At 43.4% G+C, this 24787-nt stretch overlaps 1 protein-coding gene across 6 annotated transcripts in view; it reads left to right on the top strand.

Annotated features, from left to right (window-relative positions):
- Positions 1 to 24787, top strand: part of KLF12 (KLF transcription factor 12) — a 233455-nt gene that overhangs the window by 121894 nt on the left and 86774 nt on the right. For all 6 annotated transcript variants that reach the window (XM_083737878.1, XM_083737875.1, XM_083737879.1 and 3 more), the window contains exon 3: positions 14467 to 15004. In XM_083737878.1, the coding sequence (XP_083594004.1) occupies positions 14467 to 15004 (538 nt within the window). The remainder of the gene's footprint in view (positions 1 to 14466; positions 15005 to 24787) is intronic.

Raw genomic sequence — 24787 nt, 5'->3', positions numbered from 1 at the left:
CTGAGGACACACACACACACACACACACACACACACACACACACACCTGAGCTGTACTCTTTAGCTGCCTGCCTTAGAATGTGACCTTGGAACCTGTCTCTTCCTTGCCTGGATGGAGGATACATGTGTGAGCATGGTGGGAGTGGGGCTGCTGCTCACCCAACTTGTTTCCTGCTCTGCTTCTTACTGAAAGGTAGAGGAGGAGAGGGAGAGGTTGGCACGGTGCTAATGCACCAGCAGGGGCGCTGAATCGGCTCCTTCGGTGCATGTGCACCCCACCAACCTTGCCACCCTCCCCCTCTCCCTCTAGGTAAGCTGCCGCAGGGTGACGTACTGGAGGTTACATGAGTGGCACCATCCCATCAAAGCACCTGTCACTGCCTAGAACAGAGCTTTCCAAACTTTTCATGTTGGCGACACGCTTTTTAGACATGTGGTTATTTCGTGGCGTAGTGATTCGGTTTTTCTAGCAAACCGGAGGTTAAACTAAACCCTCATAAGAGATACAGATTGCGCAACACACCTACGCCCTGCAGCCGACATGCTAGCGTGTCGCGACACACAGTTTGGAAAGCTCTGGCCTCGGAAGTTTGCCCAGAAGGAGTTGTGACTCTCAGGATGAGAAAAGTTCCACATTCCAGTCCTACAGCTACGGTGATACTCTGATACGAGTGAGTGTAAATGTGCAAAATAGCAAATAAATAATAGAAAGAATGCAAATAGAAACTACGCAAAAAAATCTTTTTTAAGCTGGAGTCTACAAATTCCCAGGCATTATCAAGTCAGTATTTACTTATGCCTGTCACCACTTTTCACAAAGATCAAAAAGAACGGCACTGAAATAATTTCACTCAAAAGTAAAAAAGGCAAAGCGACACAGCATGCAAACTACCCTGTTAAGTGACATCAACATCTTGATTTCTCCTGAATTTTACCCCAGCGTAATTTGCATGCATCCAGGTTTGTATGGGTCTTGAGCAACAGAATTGCAGGTGTTATCTGCCAGACATGACTGCTAGCTCCGCTTGGCAGAGGCAGAAGCAAGTAAAAGGGAGGCTAACGCAAGCCTTCCCACGTAGTGAAGCACTAGGTGAAAGTCTATGTGGGCTGGGCCCTTGCGTGTCGAGGTCCCCAGGTCCACCGCAATAACTCACACATCACACAGAATTTTTGTTTCAGGTTTTTGGCATAATTTTGGCCACAACTTTATTAAAATACAAATTTGTGAGTGGTTGCTTAGGCATTGGTTGCGACTATCTGCCCCCAACATGGGGGACAGACTGACATTCCGCACGATGCGAAAGTCAGAATGGGGGAATACACTTGGGGGTTACGCGGAGCAGGGAACCTGCCCTCACCCCAAATGCAACCAGGAGCTCATTGCTATGGCCCGAGCCCCCTTGACAGAGTGGACAAGCAATAGTTAGCCCCCAATTCCTTTAACGGAATCCCTTGCAGCAGCAGCATTAGAGGGGCAGGCACAGCCAATCCATGCCCCTCAACCAACCAAACCATAAACCAATGCCTAACCGCAACCTTACAAGTTGTGACGATTTGCTACGCAGTAGGCAAAAACCAAATGGCCCCAGCCAATCAGCAAGATGGACAAAATTCCTACCAGGCCCCCGCTCCAAAGCAGACGACCCCATGACAGGCATAGCAAGGTCAAAGCGGACAACCCTATTCTAGGGAGGGAGGGACGGGCAATCCGCTGCACGGGCGAAAAGAGGAAGCCCTAGCCTCGTGCAAGGAGTTTTAGCATTTCTGGCTGTCAATCAATAAATGGCAACATTAACTTCTTCCCAACAACAAGGGAAGCCCCAATCGCATCAGTGGCCAATGATCAGTTAGCCCGCCCCCAACTTTGGAGTGTCCTGGCGGCCCCCACCGCAACACGTGCTCTCCATGAAGGAGGACACGCTTTATCACTTATGTGTGCCACAGCCATGCCTTCCCACTGCCCTCACGTTCAGGATACGGAAGATGTTTGTTTTTCTGTTGCTGTTTGGGCAAGTGTAATTCAGAGTGTTGAGAAACTGATACTTTCCTCTTTGCCTTCTTAGGGTAAGGAAATAAACATTAGGAGGTTTTTTTTAAGCAACAGTATTCTCTGGTACAGAATACCGACACCTCTTTCTTTCTGCCTATTCCAGCCATTTTGTGCTGGCAGCCATGGCGTTTTTCTCAATATATGAGTACCAGAACCTCATTTTTATTTTATTTTTTACTGGCTCTCCCTCTTCATTCAGATGGTTGTTTTGGTATGCGTTTTACTTCGTATTTTACTATTTAATTTCTAAGCTGCCCTGAAAAATACTTCCGCCAAAGGCCACCGTATCAGTTCTTTCAATAAATTAATTATCTAGAAGTATTTTAAAAGGCTTCTGCTATCAGCCAATGTTTCCTACCCTATAATGGTTGCTGAAGGCTGCTAGAACATTGAAGCTACTGAGGCATTTGCACTCTGCTATAAATGATTTGCTGTTTCACGTACCCAAAGCCAAGCAAAAATGGTATATAATTCATCGGTCTCTGTGGGGAGAGGTGGAGCCCAGCAGCTGTCTATGCATGCTAGACCCTAAGCCAAGCCTGCCCACATACTTACTGAACATCAGGCCTTTAGGCTGGAGTCTGCTGATAACTACTGCCGCTTTGTTCATATTTAACCAGCGTCCTTTCTCTTTAAAGAAGCCGAGCAAACTAATGAGGACCCGCAAAGATGCATAAACAACAGCCCTTCAAATAGTGATGAATGTCCTCAGCCACAGAGGTGGCTAAACCGGTGAGGAAGTGTGGGCAATTAATTGTTCTTCGGAAATCTGAAGCAATGAGCTAGAAACCTGACCTATCACGGTCATGCCACCTGGGTTCAGTGAATATGTACCACACAGTATTGTCCCCAGAGAAGCCCCATATTGGAGTAATTTGAGACGATTTTGATGATGTGAAAGGAAGCCAACACTGGTGTCTGCCCACCTTGAACGCATCCTTATGCGAGGTAGATTGAAAGGGGAATTCTTCAGTCGACTTGCTTATTTACCATTCACTGCAGGTGTATGAAATATGAGCTCGTCTGTTGAGGTGGTGGAGGGAAAACATCCCTTTGACCTTGAAGGAGGGCCTCTGGGTCCCAACAAACATAATGCAAAATCAGTAGAACTGTTATGACCCATTAACTATCTTGGAAGTGTGTAGGATGTCTGAGCTGACATTGCCGTAGATGTAAAGGTCAAGCTAAAATGTCAGTGGAGCTGCTGCTGCAACATTATTTGTGACTCAGTTTAGCATGTACAGGGAGCCGGGCTGACTTTATTATATAATCATAGAGTGTTCCTAGCAAGGAGGATTCCCAGAATAAAGAGCAGCTTCTATCTTTAGCAGCACTGTTTCTTTTGACATGGTAGTACAGACTGTGATCACACAAATGCTCACCCCATTCAACTGGAGCGCTTCCTCAGTAATATTTTTACTCTTTTTTCATATAGAAAATTACATTTGTTGCTCAACAGTTATATTCAAATTCAACAAAACTAGTGACTTGTCACTCACCCAACATGGATGTTTCTAACCCAAATTACCGTATTTTTTGCTCATAAGATGCACCAGACCACAAGACGCACCTAGTTTTTGGAGGAGGAAAACAAGAAAAAAAAAATATTCTGAATCTCAGAAGCCAGAACAGCAAGAGGGATCGCTGCGCAGTGAAAGCAGCAATCCCTCTTGCTGTTCTGGCTTCTGGGATAGCTGCGCAGCCTGCATTCTCTCCATAAGACGCACACACATTTCCCCTTACTTTTTAGGAGGGAAAAAGTGAGTCTTATAGAGCAAAAAATACTGTACATACAACTGTGTTTTAAGGTTCCGTCTTATTTAATTTTACCCTCTCTAACGTGTTTCTTAATATATTCTGTTGTTTCCTTCCTCCAAACCTTCTCATTCAGAAGATACAAGTCTCTCTTCCTTCCTCCTGATCAAGCAGATGTAGCGTTGACTCACTGGTCAATAACAACAACAACAAAATAATAAAATACAATAGTCCAAACATTAAAAGCTTCCCTAAACAGGGTTGTCTTCAGATGTCTTCTAAAAGTCTGGTATATATTGTTCTCTTTGACATCTGGTGGGAGGGCGTTCCACAGGGCAGGTGCCACTACCGAGAAGGCCCTCTGCCTGGTTCCCTGTAACTTGGCTTCTTGCAGGGAGGGAACGGCCAGACGGCCCTCGGCGCTGGACCTCAGTGTCCGGGCAGAACGATGGGGGTGGAGACGCTCCTTCAGGTATACTGGGCTGTTCAAACATCATCAATTGACTCCCTGTTATTTGATCACAATTAAGATTCTGTGATGTCAGAAACACCTATAGGGCCTGATAATAAGGCAATAGAGTCCTCTCTTCCCTCATCTCTTAGAATATGCCATCAGGGTGGGAAAGGCAATTTCTGCACCAAACGCAATCCTGAAACCACACTGAAGTGGACCTGACCGGGTTCATAGAAATTCAGAGCTATATAATCTGAGGCAGGGTGTTCTCAATGCTTTCCCCCCTAGAAAAACAGGTGCCGGTACTCACCATGAAGTTGTTACAGAGTAAGGGCCACCGTTCTTAACAATAACCCCCTGGGAAAAAAGCACTGGGTGTTCTTATACAGAAAATATTATGTGTGGTCCAAGAGACATTAGTTTAGATTGCGTGAGAAGCACCTATATTCCTAACTGGTTAGATTCCTGTATGTTGCAGATTTTGATTATCGTGGGGAAATTGTTGATCCTGCTATAGGTGAAAGTTTACTGAGGTTTGCTTGAAGACCTGGGCTGACATACCAGGCACTGTCGACAAAGCAGCAGAAACATCTCTTTACTGCCTGTGTAACAATTGCCAGGGCAGTCTCCATCACCACCCTCCAAGAAAAGGGTGGATGTTATCTAGCCACCCAGTTTCATCAGCAAAAGTGTTCCCCCACTTCCCTGAAGATTGAAAGCACCCATGCTGTTTAGTGGAGATCAAAAGAAATGACTCATCATTCAAAATAGGGACTCTGCTCCTTTGGACTGACAAACACGCAGTCATCGCTTTTCTGTTCCCCTGGTTATGCATTTGCTGCTTCACTAACTTTTCCAAAAGTGAAATGGTGTTAAGCAAAAGAGATTATTCATTCCTCATTGATTTAAATAAATACTGTCCGTACGAAGATGGTTCAGGTGGAGGAAAGGAGTTGACGTACTTCCAGAAAGCCTCTATAGCTGGAACACAGTTTGCATGTGTGCTTTTAAGTTCACAGTTTCTAGCATAGATGCCTTAAATTACTTCTCAAACGAGGTCGAATGGAAACCTGTTGTCCTGAAGGGGCCAAGCTGCATGTTGGTTTGCCTTTACACTTCATTAGGTATTTTCCATGCAAACAGAATTGACAGTTATGGATGTAGTTCAAAGGCTCCGTACCTTGTAACTTCACTGCGGGTTCCACAGGTTGTTGTTCTGTGTGTACTTAACACCTTAAGGTTGTGATCCCAAGGTGCTTTCTTGGAAGTATGGTCTCTTTAAAGAATTAAAGTTTAAAAGAATCACTGTACAGATAAACTCAGCCCCTGGCATCCCTCTGTCAGCCTTCTTACACAGAAGCATCCCTGGGAACCCCAATTGTGTATTTCCACCCATCTGTTTCTGACGTTCTGGAAAACTGTGCTAAAGGCCTCCTTGACCCACTGGTGCATTCTAATTCTGAGTTACAGATAACCAGAACCGTGTGTGTGTTTCTATTTGTTTGTGTCTGCTCATATATTTTTCTGCTATAAAATAAGTTGAGTGAAAGCTTTTTGTATGGGACTTGGGGTCTTTTGCCTTTTGACTTGCTGATGGTGTTACCCACAGGTTGTGGCAAGGAATACTTTCCTTCTTTAAACACACACACACACACACACACACACACACTAAATACAGTGATACCTCAGGTTACAGATGCTTCAGGTTACATACGCTTCAGGTTACAGACTCCGCTAACCCAGAAATATTACCTTGGGTTAAGAACTTTGCTTCAGGATGAGAACAAAAATTGTGCTCCGGCGGCTCAGCGGCAGCAGGAGGCCCCATTAGCTAAAGTGGTGCTTCAGGTTAAGAACAGTTTCAGGTTAAGAACGGACATCTGGAACAAATTAAGTACTTAACCCGAGGTACCACTGTATGTTTCTCTCCTTGAAGAGAGATGTTTTGCAAATCTCCATGTTCCAGCAACATCCGAGATAGGTTATTGTAGTGTGTTGTTTATGGCGGTTGCCTTTTGGAAAACGTTTGGGAAAGGAAACTAGCCCATGACGTGCAAGTGGGCTGTTAACTAGGCTCAACCCCTATGGGCAGGATCACAGCTTTGTTAAAAGATTTGCACTAGCTGCTGGTATGGTTCCAGGCTCAGTTAAAAGCATTGGTCTTGTCGAGCACCCTTGACAATGTGGGTCTGGAGCATCTTCATAATCCTGTTCCTTCTGCATGAAGCTCCCTGCCAGTTAATAGCTTCCTCAAAGGCCTTTCTCCCATCTTTGAAAGTGATATGGGTGACACTGGAGAAAGGACATCTTCCGTACTGATACCAAAAATATGGAAGCCCCTTGGAATGTATTTGCCTTGTACTTTCTTTGCTATCTTTTAGCTGCTAAGCAAAGTCCATCCTGTTCTTTTCTACCCTTAATGAAATTTGAGGTCCTTTTCAGTTGCCTTGTTATCTGGGTTATGTTGGCCTGAGTGTTTTATCTGCTGTTTTGATTTCCCATTCCCTGGCGTTGCTTGTTTTTCTTCTGTTGCATTTTACTGTAGATTATGGTTCGGTTTGTTTTTTAAATGTAAGCTGTCCTGAGACCATCCTGGCAAAAAGCAGAGTATAAAATGCTAGAAATAAGTCAGCGTCCAAGGACAATTTCACACAAAGCCCTGACCTGCATATCCTGCATGTATCATGGTGAAGGAAGCAGTTCTCTAATTTGGGTCTGCTCTGTCAAAGGGCGTTTAGTGTGAACGGCAGCCTATACATGCACACTTCTGTCTGAGTAGGCCTTGTTAAGGCAATCTATCTCCCCTTTTTGGCAGATCAAATGTATGCGCAAATGTCCCAGTTCACGGAAAGGTCCTATGCATGTTTGAGGCTCATGCTTACAGCCCAGCATGTGTAGGATGTGAGATGGTGCAGTCATGTAACTTTAGGCCAGCCTTTCTCAACCTGTGGGTCCCCAGATGTTGTTGGACTACAACTCCCATCATTCCTACCCATCAGGGATGATGGGAGTTGTAGTTAAGAACATCCGGGAACTCAAGAAAGGCTGTGGACTTAATAGTGTCATGGGGAGTGGCGGGTGGGGCTGTCTTTAGATGATAATTACTTCTTCTTCCTTCAAAATTCAGAGACCCCTTATCCAATCTGCTGAGTGGGGCCCTGAACTTTTGCCCCCAAGCCCTCCCCTGTGAGTGCGCCGCTAATCTCATTGTGAACTGGTTTAAAGGTACTTCATCTGTGTATACATAAGAGGTTATTAGTAAGCACTGCTTCTCAGACGTCTCACAATCCGTTTCCCTCTCATGGTATGTTTGTCTATGAAGCTTTTGTGTAGACAGCGAAGATGCTATTCATATTTCACAAGGCTTTGCATTTCTGACAGCACAGAATATTGCCTTCTTGTTGGGTAGCATTTGCAGGCTGGGTAGATTCCACGCACTTGTCATTTGGATCCATCCTGACAGCTTCCTGAAAACACTCTGAAAGACACCCTCGTTCCTGGGAGTTATGAATCACGGTTTGAAGTTATGGCCATTTCTGTGTTAAGGCTAATCGGAGAAGGATTTCTATTAATAATAAAGTCTAGCATCACTCATAACTTTCCAAGCGAGAGCCTTATTGAACTTAACATGAACTTAAAGATCCTCTTCGAAGAGGAACCTTTGATAGGGTGGTTGCCACATTGATGTACACACCATACAGCATGCCTCACGTCCATTTCCTAAGATATATTCCATGTCTCTGAAAGGCTATAGCGAGTGCTTTTATGCAGGGTATAACTGGTTTTGTCTTGCAGTGACAAATATGTCCCTCTGTGACCATCATTCTTTTTTCAGGAATGAACTGAAGATGCAGTTTTGAATGTGTTGCTTTGAGTATTTCATCAATATTTGCCACATCAGAAGTGTTTTGTGGATTATGGTTCCACATGTAACAGACTCTGAAGGCAGAATTGAGTGCAAGATGATACTGTTAAGGGGGTATCCCAGCCTTTTTGTGGTAGTTCCAGGATTCCTGACCCCTCCTCCCATTTTTTTAATTAATTTTTTTTTTGGGGGGGGGCGCTCGTAGCTAATGTTAGTTCTACTCAGAATAGGCTCACTGAGATTTATGGGTCCAGTTGTTTTCAGTGAGTCTACTCGCAGCAGAATTTCATTGGAGACAACCCATATTTTATAGGGTGGCTGGGCACACTGCAAAATGAAGTGCTGGAGAAACCCAGCCATTCACCCCATAATTTCCAAGAGGCAACTGTACAAATAAATGATCATATGCAGATTTCATGCAAATTTGGGTCATGGTTCTGCCCCATGAGCTTTTTAAGTGCTTGTAAATTTCTTTCTATACATTCCTGGGTGCAGCAAAATAAAGGGAAGAAAAAAAGACTGAGGGGGTATGTTGGATGCCAAGAGTAAATTTCACAACAGGGGCTTAATTCTGCTCCAAACTGGATTTTTCTTGTCATTTGTCTTGGCACTCTCATAGTGGAATCTTGCAATACTGATTTATTGTTTGTTTTTGCCTCTGTTTTATTTTCCCTTATCTTAATATGAGTTGTCCAATATACCCCAACAGCTATTGTATTATGCAATGCTTTGGGAATGTGACACCCATTAATGATGTTATTTTTCTGTTAAGCTGGGGCCATTTTGAAATCAACCACAAACTTCCGTTCCAACCAGGACTTTAAAGGAGTCTGTTGGATGTCAACAGAAGCAGATTTTTTAAAAGAATGAGGGTTTTAAGAAAAGATGAAGGAAGGCTAAACTGCAGCCCTAGTTTTTAGACAATGAAACCGTCCAAAATGCTGCTGTATTGTGTTAAGGGTGCCTTGGCCAACCTGACATCCTTGAGATGTTTTGGACCACTACACAGGTTGACGAAGGCTGCACTGAGGAGTCTCTTGAACGGCCAAATTTCATGGTCATGCGAAACAGCCTGCTAATACAAATTTCTTACAGGGTTGGTTCAAAACCGTATTTATAATTTTGTGTTTGTTTTTGTGTCAAAAAGACCTCACCTGTTGGTTCTCCTTGTTGGTGTTCCTGCACAGAGCAATGGTCCTCTTTTTTTCTTTGCCCTCATTATCCCAGCCCCCTCAAGTGTCCCGATTAAATTGAAACATCATGAATTGACAGAAGCCGCCCAATCCCAAATGCCCCGATATGTTATCCTCTTCTGACGTTGTCCTCATCTTCCATTTAATGTGATCTACCCACATGATGTATCACAATGCTACATGTGAAACGATGACATCATGGAGGCCTGTAAACAAAATAACATCTTATGCCACAGTGAATCAGATTAGATAAGAATTTAAGATAAGAGCTGTGCTGGATCAGGGCAAAGGTTGCTCTAGACCGGGGTCCTTTTACTGCTAGCCTACAGTTTCATGTCAATGAGTATTGGTCTAGTTGACAATGTTCAGAAGTTCCCAAACTGCTCCTGCTGCTGCTGCTGTGGTGGCGAGGAGACAAACCAGAAGCTGGCTTTGTGTAAACCACGTTTCCCTCAAATAAGCCACAGTCAGGAAGCCAAGCAAACTTTATTTAGGGTGCTTGTGGGATTTTCTGTCTCCGGTGCCAGAGCAACTTGCTCACCAGTCTTTACCGGGTGAGGTGGCATTCACTGTTCTGCTTCAGGCACTGTGCAAAAGCTGACCCTCCAAGCGTCCCTGTTTTCCAGGGACAGGCCCAGATTTACGGAAGCTGTCCCAGCTTCTGATTTGATCCCAGAATGTCGCGCTTTTCCTTAGGATGTCCCTAAGGAAATGTTGGAGGGTATGGAGTTATGCAAACAACAACAACCCTCCACTGAGCTAAGGAGATAAGTAACTATACAACCTTTAGAAGACATCTGATGGCAACCTTGTATTGTGAAGTGTTTTTTTAAAATGTTTAATGTTTTATTATGGTTTTATATATGTTGGAAACTGCCCAGAGTGACTGGGGCAACCCAGTCAGATGGGTGGGTTATAAATAATAAAATTATTATTAGAATAGGAGGGTTTGCAAAAGCAGCACAGTTGGTTAGAGCATAGTGCTGATAATGTCAAAGTTGCATTTTCTATCCCTGCATACAGTGGTACCCTGGGTTACAGATGCTTCAGGTTACGGACTCTTCAGGTTACAGACTCAGCTAACCCAGAAATAGTACCTCGGGTTAAGAACTTAGCTTCAGGATGAGAACAGAAATTGTGGGGCAGCGGCGTGGCGGCAGCAGGAGGCCCCGTTAGCTAAAGTGGTGTCTCAGGTTAAGAATAGTTTCAGGTTAAGAACAGACCTCCAGAACGAATTAAGTTCTTAACCTGAGGTACCACTGTATTCTGTAATGTCAGGGATTGGATTAGATGATCCTCAGGGTACCTTCTAAGTCTACAGTTCTGTGATTCTATGATTGTGGAATAGGACACCCCTATTTCCGTTGGAGAAATGTCGGAGGGTGTGCAAAAGCATCACAGCATGGCTCCCTCGATCTTTCCAGAGGAGTGAGAGAGGCCCACAAACGCCAGAGTCTCATAAGCAGGTGGATATTCCCAGAAAGCATTGAGTGAATAGGCCTGCAGGCAGCCATAGCATCGTATCAAAGTGAGGCTTGCTTTCTCCGCCTTTCCTCGCCGCTCTCCTTTGAAAATAATCATATCATATCTCATTGGGTCATAAAGAACTTGATTTATTGAAGCCAATTCATGAGACACTAAATCATTTCAATAAAAACAGCTGCATTTCACAGCTTTCGGTTTTATCCCATTAAAATTTCAAGTCTATAATATGCAATTATGTGTATACTCAAAGTAAAGATATTATTTTCTGTGTGGGGGAAAAAAAAGGAAGTATAAATTTCTCCCCCTTAATTTGTAATATATTCAGGCTTGACAGTACTAATTTGCACTGCAAAGTAATTTGGGCATAAGAAGCATATGTCAACATGAGGAGTAGCTGCAGTTTTGTCTCTGGAGGATCACTTAAATCTGTCTTGTTACAGATATACTGTAGTTGATTTGCTCGTCTTAATTTTTGACCCAATAATGATAATTTATGAAATTCAGATCCTACTTTTTCTTCTTCTTCTGAGAATTTGCAATACTTGGGAGGGTAGAAAAGGCAGGGAATATGCCTCATAATTAATTTCTGTTCATAGGACTATTTAGTGAAAGCAGAGACATCCCAATGTCATGTTTTGCGATGCAGGTACATGCTACCCAAATTAAAGATGTGAAAATAGCACTCCATCGTAATTTATATGGAATAATGGGATTGATTTGCAGGGGGGGGGGGTTGGGTGTCCAGAAATTGAATCTGGATTCTGAATTAAGGTTGGAATGAAGGCCTTGAGTCTTGCTCAACCTGAACATAGGTTGTAGGACATAAAACAAAGACATAAACACGTTACAGACCCTATTTCGGCCTTAATAGTTCAGGCTAGGTTGCTCCTCTGTGTTGTGGCCAGTTATCCATTGCCAAAAAAGAGGATTTGAAACATTCCCCACTCAAAAAAGTGGGGAGGACATCATTTTGCTCAAATTTGTATATGGTAAATTATATGTACAGTGGTACTTCGGGTTACAGATGCTTCGGGTTACAGACGCTTCAGGTTACGGACTCTGCTAACCCAGAAATAGTACCTCGGGTTAAGAACTTTGCTTCAGGATGAGAACAGAAATCGTGCGGCAGCAGCGGGAGGCCCCATTAGCTAAAGTGGTGTTTCAGGTTAAGAACAGTTTCAGGTTAAGAACGGACCTCCAGAACAAATTAAGTTCTTAACCTGTGGTACCACTGTATAGACACACATTTAGAAATAATTGCTATGTTTTAATTATTTAAAGCATAGAATACTATAGACACCAGATGACTTGTGTGCTTGCTCAGACTAAGTGCCAATAGCTGTTGTTGGGCCACTCCAAGACCTCCCACTTTTTATGGTTCCTTATTTGCAAACCAGACTTGGACTAGACAGCCCTCAAAGGGAGGACACCTTCAAAGAGAAGACTGTTATAGAGAAGATAGCCAACGTGGTGTTCCCAGATGCTGTTGGAGTCTGCCGTCATCATCCCAAAACATTGGCCATGCTGACATGGGCTGGTGGGAGTAGGACTCCAACAGCATCTGGAGTTCTCCAGATTGAGCATCATTGAACCACACTGTAAACCCTCAATTCCTTGTTTCATCAGAAATGATGAGATAGCGATGAGATGGGAAGTGTGTACATACACAGGCAAGGATGCTTTTACCAGACCACCTACAACCCTTGAAAATCTATGATCCCCAGTCTCTAGTCTAGACGCACAGTTCTTTGCAACTGGGGGCAGCTCTGTTCATTTCATGTTTGGCAACAGCGCTGAGGGTTCGAAGTCTAGCTCATGTTTATCTTCACATCAGCTCTAGAGCATTGTGTAGGCTTGGGTTATGGAGAGAAACTAAGCCTTTGAGGTTTATGTGGGTTGTGATTTCAGCCTTAATGTGCTTATCGCTCCTGAAAATCTGGCCCCAAATTCCTCCCAGAATGCCTTACAAACTTGAAGAAATACTTGCAACTAGAGTTGACGTTCACCATCTGCAATGTTGAGAAGGGAGTCTGACCTCCCACTGAATATGAGGATGTGATTCAGCATGGAACATGATGTACAGATATGGGTAAAAGTGAAATGAATCAACTGCTTAAATAGGGGGTAAGGAAGGATACAAGAGACTTCTGAGTAAATATGAGTTGGGCGTTAGCAATGCAGCAACAGAAACAGCTTCACCTTAAAAACAGCTCCCATCTGCAGCAAGGTGGTACAAGAGAACATCTCTGCTGATGTTTTGAGACTTCTCTGTAAAAAAAAAAGTTGTTGACAAAGATGTTCACAATGGCTTAATTAATTTGAAATATTCAAATATTATTAATTCACATGAATGATTGTTCCTCAGAACTTTCTGGTAATGTTTGAATAATGACATTGTGCTGTAATGAGATTCTGTTGTAATGAAGAACAAGCAGAGTGGAGAAATAAACTAGTGACAAGCTAAGGGCTGATGTGCCCATGCGCCACCAGTGGAAAATGTGAGGTGGAGCTCACCTAGTTCAGAGATGGAAATGCAACAGTTTTCGACTTGCAAACAGGGCTGACTTCTTATATTTCTATGCTGCTTTTCATTCAAATGAATTGCAAAGCAGCTTATAAACAATACACAGCAATAACTTAATGGAGCGTAATAAAACATCACAAATACCATACAGATCATAGAATAATTATCAAATCATCAGTAAAACAATTACAACCAATAAATCACTATTATTCACAAAACAACTAAAAGAATAAGCTAAACAGTACAACAAAAGTCAGTCTGAAGGGACTTTAGGTAAACAACTATCTGACGTTTAGAAGACATCTGAAGGCAGCCCTGTTTAGGGAAGTTTTTAATGACTGATGTTTTAATGTATTTTTCATCTTTGTTGGAAGCCGCCCAGAGTGGCTGGGGAAACCCAGCCAGATGGGTGGGGTATAAATTATTATTATTATTATTATTATTATTATTATTATTATTATTATCATTATTAAATATTTCATCTGTTCCCTCCCCCTCACCACTGTGGTACCCTCCTTGTAAACAGACAGCATCAGCGAGTACAGGCACCCCATTTGGGGGCGGGGTGTGATGTCTATAGTTACCCTTCATACCCAGACAGCATGAAGGCAGATCCAGCGGAAGAAAACATTTTTACTAGAGCAGCAGGAGGATGGTACTCAGCCCAGCTCAGAAGCATTATGGGAAAATGAGAGTGGGGGGGGGGTAGCTGTATTCTCTCGCTGAGTACTCAGAGGGTCTCTCGTTGATTCCCCAGGGAGGGCTGCAGGTGTTCCCTGCCTGAAACCCTGGAAAGCTTTTGCCAGCCAATAGAGCTAGATGAATCAATGATTTGACTCAGTCTAAGGCAGCTTCCCATGTCCTTATGTTCATTTCAGAGTGCCACTAGTGCACCTCCCTAATAGAAAAGCTGAAAATAAAAAATAAAAAGAAGCAGTGACTGACATGATCCCCAGTGAACCCTTTATCAGGACCTGACGTCGGGCCTCTTTGAAGCAGCCGCCCTTTCCTTGCCTGCTTGCCCTTCGTTTCAATGATGATGCTTAAAATAAACATACACACTGTTATCATCCGAGTGGTGTTTTTTTTGCATTGGCTCCTAGATGGTAATGGTCTGTTTCCCTTTCCTTCCTTCCACAGTCTCCAAACTCTCACAGTTACCCAGATATGGAAGCTGTACCTCTTTTGCTGAACAGCATGAAGGCAGATCCGGAAGAAGACTCTTTGTCCACAGACCATTTCCAAACGCAAACTGAGCCAGTGGACTTGTCGATAAACAAGGCCCGGTCATCCCCCATCGCTGCTTCGTCTTCGCCTGTGTCCATCACCGCCTCGGCATCGTCTCCTTCTTCCACTTCAACATCCTCTAGTCGGCCAGCTTCGTCACCCACAGTAATAACGTCCGTCTCTTCAGCATCATCTGCACCGTCAGTATTAACGCCAGGCCCGCTGGTGGCATCTGCATCAGGTGTTGGAGGGCAGCAGTTTTTGCACATAATCCACCCAGTACCCCCGTCCAGCCCCATGAACCTACAGACCAACAAAATGAGTCACGTACATCGCATCCCAGTCGTGGTGCAGTCGGTACCCGTGGTCTACACAGCGGTGAGATCACCAGGGAATGTGAACAACACTATCGTAGTACCGTTACTGGAGGACGGGAGAAGTCATGTCAAAGGTACGGTGCCCATCCCCCCTCCCCCAGGTGTGAAATGTACTTGAATTTTAAGAAGGGTGAAGCCCAGACTAACTACAGTGGTGCCCCGCAAGACGAATGCCTCGCAAGACGAAAAACCCGCTGGACGAAAGAGTTTTCCGTCTTTTGAGGTGCTTCGCAAGACGAGTTTCCCTATGGGCTTGCTTCGCAAGACGAAACGTCTTGTGAGTTCTTGTGAGTTTTTTCCCTTTCCTCCCCTTTTTCTAAGCCGCTAATAGCGCTAATCCGCTAATAGCCGTGTTTCGCAAGACGAAAAAACCGCAAGACGAAAAGACTCGCGGAACGAATTAATTTCGTCTTGCGAGGCACCACTGTAGTAGCTCATGCTACTATTAGAACACCCAATCATTTTGCAAGCCTATGGGAGCTTTTCCTTCTTATCTTACATGTGGAAATGTAAGACTGGAGACAAACACTTGTTAACTGGAGAAGCATGGGGAAAATATCAAATATTAAGCCAGAGGGCTAGCATGATAGAGTGTCTACAGGACAACTGCCAAGTGGGGAGACTCCAAATTAAATTCCACCATTGCGCTGGGAACCATCCAGCTCAACCAAAGATCTGCTGGATCCTAACCCCAGTCATCCCAGCAGATCAAGCCACAGGATTGTTCTCTCAGTGTCTGTGTATTTAGCAGAATGCCAGAAAGGGACATAGGCTGGCCACCAGATTATAAATCTGGATAATACAGGCTTCCTGATCAGACTGCCTACTACATGTGTACAGCTGTACCATATATAAGCTCCTCTTTCATATGTTGCTCCACATATGTGGACATGGGCGATAAAGAGTTGGTGGCTTGTGGATGTTGGGGGTGGGATTAGTTTGGACTTCCATATGTCCAGATTTTCTCGAACGTTACTGGGAGGCAGAAGTTTGGCAAGTAAACCAAAAAACTTCAACAACTTTCGCCATGTACTGCGAACGTCAGTGTCAGTGATCTTCTTCCTCTCTCCTCTGTTTATACAAGTAGGGTGTTTTTGGTGTATTTGTGTTTGTGAATAGTCCCAATTTGTTCGTGAAATGGAAGATGTCACAGCCATTGTCATCTTGTGCTTTCCTCCCTCCCTGAGGAAGTCACCAGTGATACAGAGTCAATAGTGGAGTAGGAGAGCTGGGAATGATGCCAATTAATTTCACATCTGGCAACCAATGTGCCCCTTTTGTTTCAGACAGTACATGGGTAGACAAGTATAAAATGTTGGGGACACAATTTTTTCACAGCCCTCTAGCGTATACAGTGGTACCTCGGGTTACAGACGCTTCAGGTTACAGACTCCGCTAACCCAGAAATAGTACCTCAGGTTAAGAACTTCTCTTCAGGATGAGAACAGAAATCATGCAGCGGGAGGCCCCATTAGCTAAAGTGGTAAGGTAAAGGTAAAGGTACCCCTGCCTGTACGGGCCAGTTGTGTCCGACTCTAGGGTTGTGCGCTCATCTCACTTAAGAGGCCGGGAGCCAGCGCTGTCCGCAGACACTTCCGGGTCACGTGGCCAGTGTGACAAGCTGCATCTGGCGAGCCAGCGCAGCACACGGAACGCCGTTTACCTTCCTGCTGGTAAGCGGTCCCTATTTATCTACTTGCACCCGGGGGTGCTTTCGAACTGCTAGGTTGGCAGGCGCTGGGACCGAACGACGGGAGCGCACCCTGCCGCGGGGGTTCGAACCACCAACCATGCGATCGGCAAGTCCTAGGCGCTGAGGTTTTACCCACAGCGCCACCCGCGTCCCGTAGCTAAAGTGGTACCTCAAGTTAAAAACAGTTTTAGGTTGAGAACGAACCTCCGGAACAAATTAAGTTCTTAACACGGGGTACCAGAAGTAATTCCAGTGTTAACTCTGGAAGTGTATATTCAATTCTCACCAAACTAAGCCTCCTGGAACAAATAATATACCAGGAGGCTTCATTTGGTCAGAATCAAGTATATACTTCCAGAGTGCTTTAAGAATGTGATGCTGGCAATGATGGAGTCAGCGAGCCAGGCATTGTTGCGCCTCTCGATGCTCTAGAACAGGGCTGCCCAACAGGTTGATCGCAATCTACTGGTTGATCGTGGGGTGTCCCTGGTCGAACCTGGTTGATCTTTGAACCCCCACCAAAAAGCCCCCCAAAAAGCTCAACAACTGTGACAATGGGTAGATCACTGCCCGTTTTTTAATACTGAGAGTAGATCGCAGACTCTTGGAATGGCCCTGCTCTAGAACATAAGAAGACCCTTGCCAGATCAAGCCAGCCATTCCAGCACCTTCTTCTCATAGTGGCCAACCAGATATTCCCATGGGAAGCTCACAAGCAGGACTTGTGAGCAAGAGCACTCTCATCACTTGTGATTCCCTGCAACTGGTATTCAGATGCATATAATCCCTCTGACAGGGGAGGTAGAACAGAGCCATTGTGGCTTGTGGCCATTCATCGCCTCACCCTCCCAGGAATTTGCCTAATCCTCCTTTTAAGCTTTTCACTTTGGTGGCCATCCCCACCTGTGATAGAGGACCACCCATGATAGACAAACACACTCTCCTAGCCATGTATTGTGAACTGCTGGCTTCTTGACAACACCCTCCCCCCCCCCGCCTCTTTTGGAATCCCAGGCAGCTGCAAAACTGGGAGATTTAGCAAGCCCTTAGTGTGCCACTATATGTGACTTGGAGGGTTGCATTCAATGTATCTGGTCAGGAGTTTTGCAGGCTTGCACTACAATTCCCACTATATCAAGCACCATGTGCAAGCTCAAGGATTGAGAGTTAGCAATGGCCCTCCAGGTTTGGATAGGGATGATGGTTGTATTCACGCTGCGGCATAGAGAAATGGTTTATATAGCAGTGGAACCCAGCTAGTATTCTGCGTGCTGGTTGCACCAAACATCTGCACCAAACATCTGCTCAAACTAAGAGGAAAATCTCACACTGGATTTGGCTCTGGCCTTAGCATGCTTTAAGGATGTGATAACAAAACAGTTTATTAGACATAAAGCTAAAGGGACCCCTGACCATTAGGTCCAGTCGTGGATGACTCTGGGGTTGCGGCGCTCATCTCGCTTTATTGGCCGAAGGAGCCGGCATACAGCTTCTGGGTCATGTGGCCAGCATGACTAAGCTGCTTCTGGCGAACCAGAGCAGCGCACAGAAACGCCGTTTATTAGACATAACTATCAGCCAAATGATCCTAAGCTAGTACAGCTTGATACTGTTCCATCCGCAACTTGAATTGCATTTGATTTCAGAAGAAATGGATTTTAAGGAAATTTCTTTAGCTAATTAAAGAGAATAGTTACATAAAGGACAAAGGACAAAGATGCTCTGGTGAGAAAGACCCGTGTGACTGGCCCTGCCTACACCATTCCACTATTTAGATCCTACTTGAAATTAGGAGGGCTACACCTCAGGGAAGATGGCAGGTGAGAGACTTTATCCCGCAAACCAGTTTGCAGGAATGCTCCATAAAATCAGCATGTTCATATATGGTTTTATCTGGGCCAGATTATTTTTTTTCAGGGTAACATTTTTTTCCTTATTGTTGTATTGTCTGAGCAGAAGAGACTCCACAAAAATTTCTTCCCACCATTTCCTTGTCTGGTTTTGTATGTGAGATTCCTCCTGGCTGCATGGCCTTGCTTTTGCAAAACAGAAATAAGAAATCGTTCTAGGAAAACACCTTTTGATAGTTTGCCTGTTTATTCTCAGGGGGAAACCAAAAAATCACAAGCTTTGTAAAGCAGGGTGAATGTCACTTATTTTCTACTTATTTTGTGTTGTGTAGGCTCCTATGATGTAAATAATGGGCCCGCCTGCTAGTTTGTTATGAATAAAAAATCATTTTAAGCTAGAGCTTAATAATTATTTCACTATTAATATACTTCTTCTTAATTGTATTTCACTATTAATATACTTCTTAAATGTATTTCAGTTCAACAATTACTTTGATAAAATACATATTTTGTTATGTGCAAATGGCTTTAGATACCTATTAGGTCCATAAATTGCCATATAGCATATATTCAACACAAAAAACAGTGACCATTTGTTGTTGACAAAGGACAGCTGGACACATAAAGGGCCCCATTACCTTCAGTAGCTTAGGGCCTCATCAAACCTAAATCCGGCCCTGTAGAGAAGACAGATGTCCCCACCCAGAATAAAGACCTGAGATACTATCAGAACATAACATACTTTGTTGTCCCTAGCAGTATATAAAGAGGCAGCTCTTTTAAAGATATTTAGATTTTTTTAATTAAAAAAAAAATCAGTGTTACGTTTCATTAAAGGATTTTGTAGCAACAGTGAAGCCTTTGTCACCTATTGGCTGAAATGGTGTGATGTCATAGAATGTTTAGAAAGGTGGACTGCTGAGGAAAGTGTACAGTAATTTAAGGTCCAGCTTTGTGTGCTGAAGTTAATGGTAGTTTGGTTGGGTGCAAGAATGGAGGAGTCAAGGTCACTTTTAGATATGTAGAAGTGTCTTGTCTAGAAACCTGGGCTCAGAAAAAGCTATGTCCTGCTGTTGTTCAAATCTGTAATTGCTTTTCTTTCCCCCGGCTTTGTTTTATGTTGGATGGTGAATCAGTTATATATTAGATACTTGATGTGATTTAGGTCTCAACACTCTTGAGAATTCGATTTCCTGTAAATGGGTGTGAGTTCTACAGTGTTCAATTTAAAATGAAAAAGGTTTAACGTTTTTGCTGTGGAACAACAACAACACACCATCCTCATAGATGTGTATCTGAGTTATACGTAGGTAGGTTTCTGCAGATGTCCATAGCCTCTATTAATCCTGCATGCCCCTGGCAAATTATTTTGCTCGTGAAATTACTATAAATAATGACTTTGATTGGACAGAGTAATTAATAGCCTATGGTAGATTAGCAACGAAACGCATGTATAGGAGCTAACCCCACCTTCTCCCATCACACAAGCGCACACAGTTAACTGCTTAAACCGCACAGTCCCATAAAATCTCAATAAAGCCTGAAAAACTGTGGAGTATGTGTAATCTTGCTATAAATTGCAATAAAAATTACCCTGTAGACTCTATATTATGATCATTAAGTTCATGGATGCTGCTGCTGTGTACATAAAGTTTTATGGAATAAATCGACCAGTTTTGCTGCCCCTATCAGAAAGCAAGCTGTTTTTGATTTAAAAGTTGATTGGTGTTCTCAGAGCATTTTTCCAAGAGCGCAAACCATTTGTAATGGCCTTTAGTGGAAAGCGGCTTGGGCGCTGGGGTGAGGAGGCCTTGTATATCTGCCTTGCATTGAGAGTACTTTATTATGAGGCCTAGGAGAAGTTACATGTTTTCCACAAAACGCACATTCGCACAGCTGCTCTGTGTACATTAAATAAACCTCTGCACAATGTCTAATCTCATTGGGCTTCATTTGGAGTATATTACGTCTCCCTGTATTTGTTTGAAATGCTAAGCAGTATATTTAATTTTGTACTTTTTTTTCCCCTGCATCCCTTCTCTGCCCAATGATGCTTTCATTCTCCAGGAACTATGTGGTTTATTCCAAAATCCTGTTGTTGAGATACTGGTAGACTATTATTTTCTGCTATACCAGTGCGATTATAATTTATCACCTCCAGAAAACACTCTTCTCCCCTTCCCTCACATTATTATTATCACAGTCACACCTCGGGTTAAAGTAGCATTTTCAAGTTGTGTTCCGCGGTGACCTGGAAATAACGGAATGGGTTACTTCCGGGTTTCACCGCTTGTGCATGCGCAGACGCTCAAAATGACGTCACACGCATGCGCAGAAGTGGCGAATCATGGCAGGGGCGGGTTGCATTCTGCTCAGGATGTGAACGGGGCTCCGGAACGGAACCTGTTCGCATCCAGAGGTACCACTGTGTTATTATTGTTATTATTAATAATACACCACCCATCTGGCTGGGTTTTCCCAGCCTGGCTTTAGTAAAAGCTTTCTGATTTGTTAAACCACGGTGTGCTGTGACATCCAAACTAGAAAACTGTGGTTTAAACACTGCCTGCAAACCAGGATCAAATCCACTCAGGCTTGAGAGGCCTAGCACAGCATTAATCCCCTTTTCCTGACAATAAATGGGCAGAGGAAACAGCTAACCAGAGGAAGCCAGCATTCTCAGATGCTGCCGGCAGTCACAAAGGAATTCTAGAAGTATCACCATTGCCCAGAAAGTATGGTTGTGTCTGGCAGACTGAGCAAAGAACATTGAAAGCAATGTTAGCTGAGCTGTTTATGTGTGTGTGTGTGTGTGTGTGTGTGAGAGAGAGAGAGAGAGAGAGAGAGAGCGCGAGCGAGCGAGCAGCATGCCTCCAGTTTTAATCCAGAAAAAAAGACTACTTTCCAGGTATCAAAAATCCTGGGAACCAGCAATTTAGGAAAAGTAAATATTAACTATTATTATTACTTTTATTATTACTACACTCAATAATTTGGTTTTTTCCCATCATATGGCAATACTTCACCCCGAACAGACTGTATTTCCAGGCATAAAGAAAAACAAGTGTTCTCACAGAGCTTTAAAAACAACCCTCCACCCGTTCTCTTTTGGTTTTCATTGCTTGGTATGATTTTTTTTTTTAATGCTTTTGCTTCAGAGTAAATTTACATCCTGAGAAATGCAGTCACGCCCACCTTGAGTGTGGGAGTTTATTCCAAATATAGACTGAGATTTGCTTCCGTTCTATAATACCAACCCAGTTTGTGGGAATTAATCATCTTTGGTAGCTGCGAGGGATGTCCACAAAAATGTATTAAGCATTAAGCTGCCTTGGATTCATTATAATTCAGGATATCTGGTACAGTAGTAGTCATAAAAATGTTGACATTCAAGATCTCCAGGATTTCAAGTTTCAGTGATGTAATCCTGATAATAGCTTTCCCTGGCCTGTTGCTGAATTCTTGAGCATCAATTGCATTGTTAACAGATTTGGCCTCATATATACACATGTAAGATCATCGGGATCTTTTGGTTTTGAAAGGACACCCCACCTTTAAAAAAATTCCCCACTGTTAGGAAAATGTACCCTAGCTTTCCAGGTGGAAAACGAGATGATCTGAGGCAATACTCCTTTAGTCTGTTTGAAGAAGCAAGGGTAGTCTTCTATGGGCAGCTGTTGTATGGTGGGATCCCCTTGGTGATTTAGTCATATGATGCAATCATTTACCTATCATCTCTAGTCAGTCAAATGGATTTGTTGGAAGCCATTGGTGACTTCAAACGTTATATAACAATACATTTTAGCAGCACCTGGGGTGTATAGCGTCTTAGAGGAAGGAGAGCACTTTGGTGGGGGACATATTGTAATACTAATACTAATACTAATATATTTATACCCCGCCCACCTGGCTGGGTTTCCCCAGCCACTCTGGGTGGCTGCCAACAGATTAATAATAATAATAATAATAATAATAAAGCAATAAAACATCAAACATTAAAAACTTCCCTAAGCAGAGCTGCCTTCAGATGTCTTCTAAAAGTCAGACAGTTGTTTATTTCCTTGACATCTGATGGGAGGGCGTTCCACAGGGTGGGTGCCACCACCGAGAAGGCCCTCTGCCTGGTTCCCTGTAACCTCACTTCTCTCAGTGAGGTAACCGCCAGAAGGTTGGACCTCATTGTCTGGGCTGAACAATGGGGGTGGAGACACTCCCTCAGGTATACTGGGCCAAGGCACCAACACTTTGAATTGTGCTCGGAAACGCACTGGGAGCCAATGTACCAAGACTGGTGTTATATGGTCTTGGTGGCCACTCCCAGTCATCAGTGTAGCTGCTGCATTCTGGATTAGTTCCAGTTTCCAGGTCACCTTCAAAGGTAGCCCCATGTAGAGCGTGTTCCCCTTCTGGGGTAGTTTGTCCACCTTTGGTCCCCACTCTGCACTTAGCTATCACCTGTGGCTCCTAGAAGCTGTCAGTAGGCAACAGCGGCCTCATCCCATCATGGCCATGCTGACTGGGTCATATGTTTTTTTTTATAAAAAAAGATATTTATTAAGATTTTATAAGCAAAAAAGGGTTACAGAATAAAAAATAAAAAAATAAAAATAAAAAGCAAAGATACAAAAATACAAATTAACAAATACAAAATACATAAAAAAGAATAGATGAAAAATAAAAAACATTAAAAACAAATCAGTCTTTTCATGACTTGTATTTCATTTACTTATTTTCCTGACCTCCTCACGCCTCCCTTTTTTGTATTCCTGTTCACATGGTTAATTCAGCAAATCCTTACCCTCTTTGTTTTTATCTTAATTTTATATCTTAACATGTTTAACTTCATATTGTCATCTAGTTATCAATCCATTTTTACATATTCTTTTAACTTTGTTGCAAAAACCGTCTCAATTCAATCAGTCCTACATCATTTTAACATTCATTAATTTTACAATGTTTCTGCAAATAGTCCTTAAATTTCTTCCAATCTTCTTCCGCCGTCTCTTTTCCCTGGTCTCGGATTCTGCCAGTCATTTCTGCCAGTTCCATGTAGTCAACTTCATCTGCCATTCTTCCCGTGTGGGTAGATCTTGTGTCTTCCAATACTTTGCGATGAGTATTCTTGCTGCTGTTGTTGCATACATAAAGAAAGTTCTATCTGACTGGGTCATATGGGAGCTGGAGTCCAGCGACATTGGAAGGAACCAATGTTGGCTACCTAATGTGATTTAGTACAGTGGTACCTCGGGTTACAAATGCTTTGGGTTACAAACTCCGCTAACCCGGAAGTGGTACCTCAGGTTGAGAACTTTGCCCCAGGATGGGAACGGAAATTGGGGGCGGGAGGCCCCATTAGCGAAAATGCACCTCAGATTAAGAATGGTTTCGGGTTAAAAACGGACCTCCAGAACTACCGTATTTTTTGCACCATAACACTCACTTTTTTCCTCCTAGAAAGTAAGGGGAAATGTCTGTGCATGTTATGGAGCGAATACCTGCAGGTGGCGGGGGGGATCTGCTGCAGTCGTGAGCAGAGGATCCATGGTTCCCCTTCCTTCCCTCCTCTGTGGTTACAAAGCATGGATCCACATGGATCCTCAGGATTTTTGCATTGGGCTACTCCAAACTCACCGTCAGATCACATGCCTGTGGCCACAGCATGAACCACAAAAATCATATATCCACTATTTCATTTAGAATATTTTTTTCCTGCTTTTCCTCCTCTAAAAACTACGTGCATGTTATGGTCTGGTGCGTGTTATAGAGCGAAAAATACAGTACATATGCTCATATGCAAACCTTCTCTCTGTCCCGTTACAACAGGGAAACCCATAAATCCCTCCCTACATTAATTTTGCCTTCAGCAAAACCTGCAAATTGCTTGTGCAAAATTGCTCATCCACACAGTTCTCAGTGAAACGGGTCATTATTCCCTTTCCTCAAATGGGGAAGTGGGACTGAGAGTACAGATATTCTTGAATTCACCTTATAAATTCATAGTGGCTGTGAGACTTAAACCCGCTACTCCTGGACCCAAGCCCAACTTCCCATCCTATGGATATTATAGATAGTGTCTGCCAGTTATTGAACCACTTATTCCTCTACTTGGGTAGTTTATTAAGGTAATGGTGCTTTGTTATTGATTGGTATTCCAATACTGACATTATTAATTTAAGGGGAAAGAATAGCCCAAGTCTCTTTTCTTCCTTATTCTTCAAGAAAGAAGTTTTCCTCCAATTTTCTGTGTTCTCTTACTGCAATAAATGAAGTGTCTTTGTCTGTTACCAAATCAACTCATGATGTGTTTAATCCAG

Source organism: Podarcis gaigeae (genome assembly GCF_964106915.1).
Source record: "Podarcis gaigeae genome assembly, chromosome: 4".
NCBI classification, from domain to species: Eukaryota; Metazoa; Chordata; class Lepidosauria; order Squamata; family Lacertidae; genus Podarcis; species Podarcis gaigeae.
The sequence above is the reverse complement of the archived record's forward strand: the minus strand, read 5'-3'. Positions and strand labels throughout refer to the sequence as shown.